This window comes from Ochotona princeps, chromosome 11 (genome assembly GCF_030435755.1).
Source record: "Ochotona princeps isolate mOchPri1 chromosome 11, mOchPri1.hap1, whole genome shotgun sequence".
Classification (NCBI taxonomy): domain Eukaryota; kingdom Metazoa; phylum Chordata; class Mammalia; order Lagomorpha; family Ochotonidae; genus Ochotona; species Ochotona princeps.
In genome coordinates this window covers 25,275,027-25,287,530 of record NC_080842.1, presented here as the reverse complement: position 1 = coordinate 25,287,530, position 12,504 = coordinate 25,275,027, and the positions used below count along the sequence as shown (strand labels likewise).

Genomic DNA, 12,504 nt, shown 5'->3' with positions numbered 1-12,504 from the left:
ATTTCTCAGTTTGGGAATTTGTCATTTGGTTATGGCCACAGCATCTAGACCATGGGCTGTGTACAAGTCGCTGGGAGAGAAAGTCATCTCTAAAGTTAGCAGGACTTCCCAGTTGGGAGGGAGGATGATATGTACTCCACGGGCAAAAATTACATATAGCCTGATGTCATTGCTTAGAACCCTAGTTGGTGCATTAGGAGATACATGTGCTAGCTTCAGCAGTTTGTGTGCTGTGTATCATTTCATTCTCATAACAACAATATGAAGAACATGAAAGCACAATGTAAAGAGACCATCTGACTTTCCCAAGGTCATATCCCTATTCCCAAGGTCACACAGGTTTAGAATCCTGATCCATGTGGCTAGTATTACAGTTACAGGATTCACCACCAGGCTGGGTTGTTTTCCCAACAGTCTGTTAGGGAGGAAGTGCATGGTGTTTCTTAGCAGTAGGGGCTGCGGGGTCAGATTCTGTTCAGTGTGTGCCTTGTATCACTTGCTTTCTAGCTGTGTGACCTGGTCATCTAAAAGTGGCAGTTAGAATAGCACCCCTTGTTAAATGATAAATAATTAAAAAAAAAAAGAAAAAAAAAAGAATAGCACCCCTTTTCCTTGAATAGCTATGAGTCTTACCAGGGGAAGTCTTCAAAAATAGTTCATGAACATTGCATTTTATGAAAAAGCTGTGCATAGATTTCAAAAACATTTTACACCAAAATTAATTTAGCTTTTAACTCCCTTTTATACCAACCTTTTTGAAGTATTCTGATGCATAATAATACATGGGTAGTAGTTATAACAAATATCTGTCATACTGCATTACTATTCTAGTCTGCTTGAGTCGGGCTGTAGTGTAAAGCACTTGGGCAAAAGGAAAGCACAGATCCTGGGTGTGACAGCAGCAGCTTTGGGGCACTGGGTCAGATCCTTCATTGCTGTTAGCATCTGGTTCCTCTTCTGTGAGGTGAGAATGAGAACAAGGCTTGCACTTGTGTAGATCCAGAGATAATACCTAAGAAAGCACTTGGCTGCAGGAATTGATACAAAGCCAGAGGATGATTTATTTGCAATAGTGAACACCTAAGAAAAGGGCCTTTCCTTCCTAACATTTATCTGAAGATTATTTAGATCAGTTGTGGGATATGGATTTTATTTTTTTTTCTTTGACCTCTGATTTTGAAATTTTATTTGAATGAAAAGATTTATAAAAGCCATGAAAATATGTCCTTGGTTTTTCTTGCAGGATGAAACGGTAACAATAGAAACTGTCCTTCCATTTGATGTGGCAGTGAAATTTGTTTCTACAAAGGTATGCTTCTGTGGCCCACATGGTGGAAATCATTCAGGTTTAAAAAAAAAATGGACTGGAAATTGACACAAAACAGGTGACTGTGCTTCCTGACCACTTTTTCTCCTTCTCTGTGCCAGTTTGAGTCCCTGGAGAGGGTCTATGCCGACATCCCCTTTCTGTTGATGACTGATCTCCTGAGCGCCTCGCCCTGGGCCCTCACGATCGTGTCCAGTGAGCTGCAGCTTGCTCCTTCCATGACTGCCGTGGACCAGCTGGAGTCCCAGGTGGACAGAGGTGAGCCACCAAGGGCGGGCCTGTGGGCAAGCCAGTGCCATGGCTGGACTTGCTGAGGGAACCTGAAACTTTCCCAAACACTCCCAAAAGTGAATGCAATTAAATAACTCAGTATCATTTACCGTTTGCGGAAGTTGCTTCATTTTCAGAGATTAGATTTATTTTCTGCTCTAATGGTGTGCTTTAAAAATGTGCTGAGTGTGACATCTGGCTCAATGGCTAAGTCATTACTTGGGATGCCCACATCTGTACCGGAGTGTCTGAGTTCAAGTCCCACAATGCTGCGTGTTTCAGCATTCCTCCTCATGCGGGTCTTGGGGACTGCACTGCCATTGTGGCCATCTGGGGAGTGAACCGGGAAAGAAAGATGCCCAGTCTCTCAAGAGAAGTTTGAATTCATGCCTTTTTTTTTTTTCAAGATTTATTTACTTTCATTGGAAAAGCAGATATACAGAGAGGAGGAAAGACAGAGAGGAAGATCTTCTATCCACTGATTCACTCCCCAACTGGTCGCAACTGCCGGAGCTGAGCCGATCCAAGCCCAGGACCAGGAATTCTTTCTTTTTTTTTTTTTTTAAAGATTTATTTTTATTACAAAGTCAGATATACTGAGAGGAGGAGAGATAGAGAGGAGGTGGAGCTGCCGGGATTAGAACCAGCGGCCATATGGGATCAAGGCGAGGACCTTAACCACTAGGCCATGCCGCCGAGCCCAGGACCAGGAATTCTTCTGGGTCTCCCACATGGGTGCAGGGTCCCAAGGCCTTGGGCTGTACTCAACTGCTTTCCCAGGCTACAAGCAGGGAGCTGGATGGGATGCAGGGCTTCCGGGACATGAACTGGCACCTATATTGGAGCCCGGTGCATTCAAGGCAAGGACTCTAGCCACTAGGCTACTGTGCTGGGCCCGGGCAAGGCAGATTTACACAGAGAGAAAGAGAACCAGAAAAAGCTTCCATCTACTGGTTCTTTCCCCAGATGGTTTCACTGGCCAGAGCTGAGCCAATCCAAAGCCAGGAAGCAGTAGCTTCTTCTGGGTCTCACATTGGTGCAGGGTCCTAAGGTTTTGGGCCGTCGTCTACTGCTGTCCCAGGCCACAAGCAGGAAACTGGATCAGAAGTGGAGTACAAACCAGGACGTGAAGCAGCACCCATATGGGATGCTAATGCTTGGAGTTTGAGGATTAGCCAATTGAACCATTGCGCCAGTCCCGGATTCATTCATTTAAAATTAATCATTTACAATGTATCTTTTCACATTTCTTGAAACTACGTAAAACTACTTAAAGTTGACTTGTTTACCATGTCATATATGTTACCCACTACTCACAATCAGAAATCTGTTGAGTCTATTGGCAGCCTGATGTTTAAGGACCTTGTTACTTCATAGTTTCTATCACAGATTTGTTAAAATTGGCATTAGGAGGCACCTTTGCCTGTTGGCGGTTGCAGGAGTGGCACTGCAGTCTGAAGTGCTACAAGGTAGAGGAGCTTTGTTGTAGGTAAGTGCAGATGTGTCTTCAGGGAACTTTCTATGGGATTGGCCAGAGGAAGGCATCCTTGCACAGAGGTCAGGGGCTGTGTTGGGCAGTACCAAGGCATTGTGCAATATATTTTCATTTGAGGATCAGTAACATGTATTTATTCAGAGATAGCCAGACTTTTCTGGAAGAACATTTCAAGTACTTTAAAAGTGTCTAAAAAATTTTTTATCCCTTTCTCTACTCTGAAATATTTTCTTTAGCAACAGGAAAAATAATCACCATGGGATACTATTCTGTCTCCAGGCTTGCTTCACTTGTTAGTTTAGATAGAACATTGTTGCAGGTGCATGGTTATCCAACTGGCTGTTAACACAAGAGTGTATTGATATGTTAAGAAAAACACTGGTTTTTATGATCCTGAGGAACTTAATTTGACTTTTCTGAACCTTAGTTTCCAAGTCTCCGTAAATACTTGATATATACAGTTGATAAAGTATTCCTTCTCTGTTATATTACCTGGATGTGAAACTCCTTTTACAGACGAAGCCATTTGTAAGACTTATAAAGACCCTTTCTTATAGTTGTCTTACAGACTGGAGAGAGTGCTAGTGAATGCTTTTGTCTTCGATGCCCATCTGTTGGACCTGTTGAAGGTGGAGTAGCAACTGGACATTATATTGTCTCCTGGAAGAGGTAAAAATTATATCTCCTCTCTCTTGTTCAGTGTCTTTGCTGTTTTGATATCTTTCTTATTTGTCCTTGCCATTGATTATTTGAGAACTTCCATAATTCTAAAGATCAGAATAGAAATCTCAAGAGTCTAACTGACCATTTATCAAAAAGACAAAGACTAAAAGTAATCATTAAATTTTAATTTGTGGTACATCCATACTGTCCTGGTGTGGAGACTGAGTTGGCCCAGACCTTCCAGCTCTGACTTGGGGCTCTTGCTGCAAGGATGCTCCACCAGGTGCTTGGGCAGACTGGGAAGCACCCCAGCTTGATTCCCTTCTTCATGTTTTTTGGAGTAGGAAGTCCTGGATTGTCAGTGGGGACAGAAAGAATAACCCAGAACACTGAACAAACTGGTTCCCAATGATCAGTTCGGGTTCTACTCAGTGAATGCGGATTATGGCAAACTGAAGAAAGAAGGTCCAGACTTCTTCTTTTTTTTTTTTAAAGATTCATTTTTATTATTTTTTTTTTATTACAAAGTCAGATATGCAGAGAGGAGGAGAGACAGAGGAAGATCTTCCATCCGATGATTCACTCCCCAAGTGAGCCACAACGGCTGGTGCTGCGCCCATCCGGAGCCAGGAACCAGGAACCTCTCCCGGGTCTTCCATGCGGGTGCAGGGTCCCAAAGCTTTGGGCCGTCCTCTACTGCATTCCCAGGCCACAATCAGGGAGCTGGATGGGAAGTGGAGCAGCCGGGATTAGAACCAGCACCCATATGGGATCCCGGCGCATTCAAGGCGAGGACTTTAGCCGCTAGGCCATGCTGCCGGGCCCAGGTCCAGACTTGTAAATGAAATGTGTCAGTATAAAGCTGCTTAGAATAAAGTTCTTCCAGAAGCCATCCACACAATTTTCCACTTAACCAGGAAATACTTCTCCTCTAAATGCATGAAGTCCTGTTGACTTGGAGTTTATTACACTGAATAAATACGAGAAACTTGAAAAAAGTTTTTTTAATTTGCATTTGTCACAATTGGTGACTTATATGGTAAGGAAATTTTAACCAAAATGCATTTGAAGGTAAGACTATTAAAAAAATACCAGCTGAAACTGTTCTCATTTGTAATCAATAGACTTGCCTACATAGAAAACACAAATAAATTAAGAAACCATTAGAGTTGTGAAGTTTAGCAAGACTGCTAGATATACCATCAGTAATATAAGTTTCTAAGCAGTTTATGTGTTTTGTTTTTTTTTTTTTTAATTTATTTATTTGCAGGACAGAGTTAAGGAGAGAGAGGTAGAGGGAGAGATCGATCGATCTCCCATCTACTCATTCACTTACCAGATGGCCGCAACATTTGGGGCTGGGCCTGGCTGAGGCTGTGCTGAAGCCAGGAGCTTCTTCCAGGTCTCCCACATGGGTGTAGGGACCCGTGCACTTGGTCCACCTTCCACTGCTTCCCAGATGCATTAGCAGAAAGCTGGATCAGGAGTGGAGCAGCTGGGACAGGAACCGATGCCCATATGAGATAGCAGCATTACAGGCAGAAACTTAACTTGGTATACCACAATGCTGGCCCCCTAAACAGTATATTTTTAAAATCGGTATTGTTTACATAGCAACCAAAATTCTAAGATATCTAAGAATATATTTAATAAATAATGTACATTGCCCTTATGGAGAAAATTATAAAGCTTTACCACATTGCCCAAAGACCTAAATAAATCTTTGATGAGATTATTTTTGGGGGGTTGTTCAATGGATTTTCTGCAGTTTCTTTAATATCAGGACAGAGTTATTTTTACATAACCTGGTGGTGTTGATTGTAAAATTTGTGTAGAAAAACAAGAAGTCAGAAAGGGTCAGGATGCTGCAGACGGAGAGCTGAGCAGTAGTCCCTGCCCTTCTGGAGTCCAGAACTGACTGTAGAGGTAAATAAGGCAGCAGGACAGAAGAGTGCCCAGAAATAGATGCAGAGATGCACACGTGTGGAAATCACACTTGACAGAGGCAGCATTGAAGGTTAGTGAAAAACAGATGAATTTTAGTCATTAATGGTAAACAACTCATTATCCTTTTGGAACAAATTTAGACCATATACTAAATATTAAAAATTAATTCCGGCACACTAAAGCTCTAATTATAAGAGATCAAAATCTACTACTTTCAGTGAAATGTGTGAGAGAAGTGCTGTATGAATAGGGAGAAATTTCTTCAAGGTACAAAGGTGTGAGCCACAAAAATTGATGAATTTGATTTCTTAAAATCGTTTTCCTCTCCATTAAAAAATGCCATGAAGAAAGGGAAATGACAAAATATAAACTTTGGAAGGGGGCCCGGCACAATAGCATAGTGGTTAAAGTCCTTACCTTGAATGTGCTGGGATCCCATGTGGACCCCTCTAATCCTGGCAGCCCTGCTTCCCATCCAGCTTCCTGCTTGTGGCCTGGAAAGCAGTTGAGGACAGCCCAAAGCTTTGGGACCCTGCGCTCGCATGGGAGACCTGGAGGAAGCTCCTGGTTCCTGGCTTTGGATTGGCTCAGCTCCAGCTGTTGCGGCCACTTGGGGAGTGAACCATCGGACGGAAGATCTTCTTCTATGTCTCTCCTCCTCTCTGTATATCTGACTTTCTAATAAAAATAAATAAATCTTAAAAAAAAAAAAAACCTTGGAAGGCATATTAGGAAAACTGACAAAAGGTTAGTGTCAGTTTTCATGCCCCTAAGATACCGCTTCCAAAATCCTGTGTGAAATGACTTGTTCTGCGATTGACTGACCGACACAGCTTCCAAATTCATCACCCGCTGGGAAAAATAAGAGGCAGCCATGGCTTAGGACGTTTGTTAGTCAGAAAAACTCCTAGCAAAAGCATAGTTCTAAAGTTCCTACTTCATAAAATACTTCTATTAATCAAGTTTTGGGAAATGAATACATAATTTTTCTTTTCCTTGAAACTACTTGTGAATGTACCCATTCCATTTTTTATTTGTTCGCCTCTTCTATCGCCTGTGAGTGTAAGAGCTGACCTCTTGTGCCGTAGGACTTCGGCCATGGAAGGCATTCCTGCCATCAGCACGGTCATCACTCTGCCCCACATGATTGTGGAAAACATCCCTCTGCACGTGAACGCAGGTAGCAGGAACGCAAACTGTGCTTGATAAAAATCATCCAAAGTTAACAGTCACTTTAACTTCTAAGATCTTAGCTTTTTAACAGTGAAGAAGACTTTCCAGTTTTTTGTTTTGTTTTGTTTTGTTTTGTTTTTATATAAAGTCAGGTTATGGCCAGTCTTGATGCATCTCTGCCCCCACAGCCTCCTCCTACCCCCTCATTTTGAAACAAATCCAAGATAGTATTGCATCCCTGAATATTTCCGTTTCCCTCTTAAAATATCAACCTTGTTTCTAAATGTAGTTGTAAAACCATTGTCATGATTTTAACTGTTAGCAATAATTTCTTACTATCAGTGTTGAAATTGTCCTAGTTGACAGTGAATGTTTTTTCAGTTTGAGGTCTAGAAGCTGACACTATTTGTATGTACTCTGTAGGTCAGCTAACTGTCTCACATCCTCCTCCCTCTGCTGGTTGCCCCCATCCCTTCACCTGATACTACTTTCCCCATTGCCATATCCTCCACCGCCACCATTTCCGTCTATCTACTCTCTTGCTTGCTTTTTATTTGTTGGAGAAACTAAGTCATTTGTAAAACTTCCCACAGCCTGGGTTCTGCTGATTGCATGTGGTTATTTTCTTGGCCTGTTGATGTACATTGGTAGTTAGTCTGCAAGCTTGGTTACATTCAAGTTCAAAGTTGTGTCAAGAATTCTTTCTGTCTGATGGTACTGCCCCATCAGAGGGCGTGACTATCTTTCTTTGCTTCTGCCCTGCTAGAATGCTATCAGGCAGAGAAGCTTCCTGTTACCACGGTTACCTCATGTCTATAATAATTCTGAAAAAATGTATAGTGCTTCCTTCAGCAGCAAGTGTGCCAGAATTGAAATGATTCAGAGATCAGCATGGCCCCTGCACATGGACATAAAATGATAGAGGAGTCCATATTTTTTTTATCTTTGGAAGTATAAAGTGGTAGAACTACAAAAGACTCGCAGGCCAAGCAAGGAACAGTATAAATTGAATGAAAGAATGAAAGAAAATTTTATAGACAATTTCACTGAAACATAACTTTCATTCATTCTAGATTAAAAACTGACTGATATTTAAGGAAATCTTAGTCATTCATAGAAGATTTTCTTAGTCTGTTTTATCCTGTAGCTATTATTTAATCAAGTAATTTTCTTACCTGACAAGAACACAGAATTGTTGTTAATATAAATAATACTGTGCCTATAGAATGAGATACATTCTCAGAAAGAGTCCTTAAATATTGTGAGCTATCTTTGTTAACCCAAGGGCACGTGCTATCTTTCTGTCTAGATCTGCCATCTTTTGGGCGTGTCAGAGAATCATTACCTGTCAAATACCACCTGCAGAATAAGACCAACCTGGTTCAAGATGTGGAAGTTTCTGTAGAGCCCAGTGATGCCTTCATGTTCTCAGGCCTCAAACAGGTACAGGCCGCCTCGCCGTGGTGCTCATGCGGACCCCGCAGTGCGAATGTTGTACTGATCCCAACCGTTTTGGTGATAGTAGATTTTTAAGCACTTTTAAAGACATACTAGGGGGAGGGGAACCCCAGAGCCTATGGAACTGCATTGTATAATAATAATAATAATAAATACAGTAAAAAAGACATAATTAAAAGAACAGGCATGTCATTGACACCAGTAGTATCTGTGCTATGTTTTTAGTCTTATGTTTGTTGTAAAATGCAAAATAGAACAGTATATGAAATATGCGTCAGGTCCATCCACTCTTTTACATTGATGATATATTAAATACAATGCCAGCTATAATTTATTGGTACACCTATGCACATATAAACTTGCACACATCATACACATATACACTCATTCCTCACCTTTCTTGATCATCCTGATCTTTTCCAGGTATGACTTGGAAAAGTAAGTAGTTAGGAAATACAAAGATGCCAAAATCTTACCAGTTTGTGTTCTTTCCTAAAATACTGTTAAAGGCTTCAAGGTATTCTCCCCCCTTACCTACTCCCCCGGGGTGACTTACCTTACACAAAGACAAAATTTCTAAAAATATCAGAAAAACTAGTTGTCTTCTGTTGACATAAATTGTCTACAAACAGACATTCCTCCACAAATTGACTTGTAACATATTGTAACATATTGTGAGTATGAAATCTACCCAGTCTAAGACACGGAAAATACTAGCCTAGTCGTATTCTTCCTAACCAGGTGTAGGTGGCCTTTTAGATACTGTGTTGTTTTAATCCACTTCCTTTCTGCCTCATCCTGACCTTGTGCTCAATTCAGCCTTATACTTTGCGTTCTGTGCAGTCAGTGGACTAGGAGATGGCATGTTTTACCTGAAGAATTTAGTATCCAATCTTGTGTAAATAGTTGAGGGGTACAGCCCGCGGGGGTTGTTGGTGTGTGTATTTGATTAGCTTTCCCCATAATTTTCTGTGATATAGATTCGGTTGCGGATCCTGCCTGGCACCGAACAGGAAATGTTATATAATTTCTATCCTCTGATGGCCGGGTACCAGCAGCTGCCATCTCTAAACATCAACCTACTTCGATTTCCGAACTTCACAAATCAGCTGCTGAGACGTTTTATACCCACCAGTATTTTTGTAAAGGTATGGCTTAGAGATTTTTTTTTTGCTGTTTTAAAACAAAAAAGCCTTTATTTTCCACGTAAACTTCATTGAACAGTGTTTTGAAGTTAATGGTTGCAATTCTGACTTTTACACAAATTGGGTAATATTGCTGTTGAACTCTTATTTAATCTCAGAGATGGTCATTCCTTTATATAAATAATAACTTACCCTTACATTATCTTGAACACATTGTCTCTGGATTGACAGAGCAGTGAGCGTGTTTTTAAATTGCAGTTAGTTTGTAACTTGGTGTCAACCACAATGAATGAACTTTCTAAATATCCTGATCTTCCCAGTTCTCTACAACTGTGCCATCCCAGACCCCCTTCCGAAAATGATCACTTGTCAGCAAATAGAGTCTAGATCAAGATTTTGAGTTTAATTTAAAAACTAAATGATTCCCAGATTTCTCCAATAAGAGAATATGTAGGATGGTCACAGACTGTGAGAGTGAATTAGGTGGAGCAAGTGGCTCCTTAGCCCAGCTGTCACCTAGACTGAGCTATTTCCAGATGCTGACCCCTGGCACTCCTGGGTTCCCTAGGTAACTCCATGTAAAGGTGTAGATTGGAATCCTGCATGCCCGCTTCCACGGTAGCTCTTTTGAAATGAGAGTTTTACATTGCTAACTACTTGGTGTCTTTTTCAAATGTTGGAAACTGTCCATTATTATAATCCAGGATTTAGTTAATTATAAAATACTCTTTTTTTAATATCTCTTCCCTATTATTTCTACTTTTATTTTTCCAGACTTGGTACAGCCTTTTTTTTTTTTTTCACCTGGAAAAGATAATCTTATTGTTGACTCTTGTAAACATGTATCCCATACCCACATTATCCTTTTGAGTTGCAGATGAAAGATCTTACATTTTTCTGGCTCATTGTGTTGCAGCAGTGGCTTTTAAACGTTTTTCCTAGATCACATTCTGAAGACTCTTTGCCGTTCTTGCTCTCACACCTGCAGTCCCTCCACAGGGAAGGGGTCCCTGTGCTGGGACCATCACAGGCTGAAGTGGAGAGAGAAGTGCGGTTAGAGGGGCTGCACATTTTGTTTTGATCTGGGGCATGTATGAGTATTCTGATTTCGTAGGATTGTTGAGAGAATTTTAGAGTCCTTTGAGTAATGCAGTTTTGCTGTTACTGCCACTGTGTAAACCCGTTTTGTTTGTGCCCCTTTACAGCCGCAGGGCCGCCTAGCGGATGATGCCTCCATCGCTGCAGCGTGATGTTCCTGACGGGCCCTGGGCTGTCCCCGCAGGGAAGCCGGGCAGGCGGCTGTGGCGGTCTCATGTGAACTGTAGTTGATCATGGTGAAATTACCCTTTTCTATTTTTTAATGAATGTTACAGAAACTCGAGGATTCCATGCTTACACTGTTAGGAAAATCTCTCCTCTCTTACAGTTCCACTAATAAATATTTGAAATCTGTCAGTGTGACACGAAAGTGTGATTGTCAAACATTGATCTCTGAATTGTAAAGCCTTTGAAAGTGAAAGACTTCCATGTGGCATGGCAGAGGAAAATGAAGCCCCTCAAATATCAGTGGACAAAGAAAGGAAAAATGCACACACATCTGCCCCAGGGAAGCTGGGATTCGACGAGTCTCCGGGAGGGCCAGGGTCAGATTTCTGGAAGGATCTGAACTGTGCGCAAAATTTCTGACAAACTGGAAATTTTCAGAAAGATGCCAGGTCTAATACAAGAGCTTTTAGTTCTGTTTCAAAAGAACTATTTAAAACTCTTAAAAATTCATGTGAATAAAAACCAGAGGGTGAAATTTGTGTTTGTAAAAATACCAGAAGAATTTAAAACTGCCTGATAGCCTAGAAAATTCTACTATTTAAAAAGCAGCAACACTGTAAAAAGGAAATGCTGATGTAAATAAATCACACTCAGTCTCAACCATGCTTGGGTGTGTCTTGGATTTGTTTGAGCTGGGCTCATTTCAGACTCACGTGACAGCTTTTCTGGAAGTCTTGTACATCAGGGTGGCTGGGTTACCGCTGGCTCTGCTGGCTCTAGGGGAGGCTGGTGGTAGACTAGGCTGCCCTGTGCACCTGACTTTGGGGTCTGTCTGGGACCGAGTCCAACCTCAGCTGCTTACTCGCTGGGTGACCTTGTTCAGGTTACTTGCCATCTGTGTAGACCATGTTCTCATATTGAGGATGTGGGTGGGGAGATAATACGGGCTCGTGTATGAGATAGAACGGTGCCCATCCCAGAGAGAGTGCTCAGCTGGTGCTCCCTGCGCCCCTCCTCCTGCTTTCTACATAAGCCACTCAGTGAAGACATAACATGTAGAAATACAAGTGTGTGTATATGTAAATACAAAAACTGTAAATAGAAGTTGCACAAAACACACTCTGTATACTCTTAGAAAAACTTCCTTTGTTGTTACTTGCTGAAGTGATTTCATGATCTTCTAACGGGTTGTAATCTGCACTGAAAATTCGCCAAGATCCTCAGCTGACAAAGATCTTTTACATGCCTTTGAATTCTAAGATGTTTTGATGTAGTGCTTATATAATAATAAAGATCTCAAGGGTGCCAACTCTGCCATTATGAAGCATGAGGTGTGTGTTTGTACTGGGTACTGACATATGCTTGAAAAGCAATTAGCATCGATATCCGTGTAACCGTGTGACTGTGTGCTACCGGGAATATATCACTCAAGAGCTCCCTCTTTGATCTTCTGTAGAGTTCATATTTCCCAATCAAGAATTCTCACAAATTGTAAATAATACTACAAAAATATATTCTCCATACCTTTTCTGAAACCTTGAATTGAAATTTAGTTTTCATTCAATCATAAATCGTGACCTACCCTGGGTTCAAAAATCAAAACAATACCAGGAGCTGCTGATGGGTAGCAGTTTGAAGTGTCAGGAAGCACCAAGGTCGTCTTGCTGCCCCCATGCAGGCAGGATCGCCTGTGACGGGGGAATATCTTGGTGTCTTCAGCCTGGGTTACTGATCCCAGCACTGCTCCCCACACAGTTTGG

General features: G+C 41.5%; 1 protein-coding gene and 2 pseudogenes across 2 annotated transcripts in view; all 3 read left to right on the top strand.

Annotated features, from left to right (window-relative positions):
- The window catches only part of TRAPPC11 (trafficking protein particle complex subunit 11), a 39,822-nt gene extending 27,947 nt beyond the window's left edge, over positions 1-11,875 (top strand). For both annotated transcript variants that reach the window (XM_058669948.1, XM_058669947.1), the window contains exons 23-29: positions 1,244-1,309; positions 1,429-1,585; positions 3,650-3,761; positions 6,791-6,882; positions 8,185-8,318; positions 9,314-9,481; positions 10,684-11,875. In XM_058669948.1, coding sequence (XP_058525931.1) covers positions 1,244-1,309; positions 1,429-1,585; positions 3,650-3,761; positions 6,791-6,882; positions 8,185-8,318; positions 9,314-9,481; positions 10,684-10,728 — 774 coding nt within the window. In that variant the 3' untranslated portion in view covers positions 10,729-11,875. The remainder of the gene's footprint in view (positions 1-1,243; positions 1,310-1,428; positions 1,586-3,649; positions 3,762-6,790; positions 6,883-8,184; positions 8,319-9,313; positions 9,482-10,683) is intronic.
- LOC131481459 (cytochrome c oxidase subunit NDUFA4-like) lies at positions 3,768-6,526 on the top strand (annotated as a pseudogene).
- LOC131481496 (U6 spliceosomal RNA) lies at positions 7,715-7,814 on the top strand (annotated as a pseudogene).
- Positions 11,876-12,504: the final 629 nt, after the last annotated feature.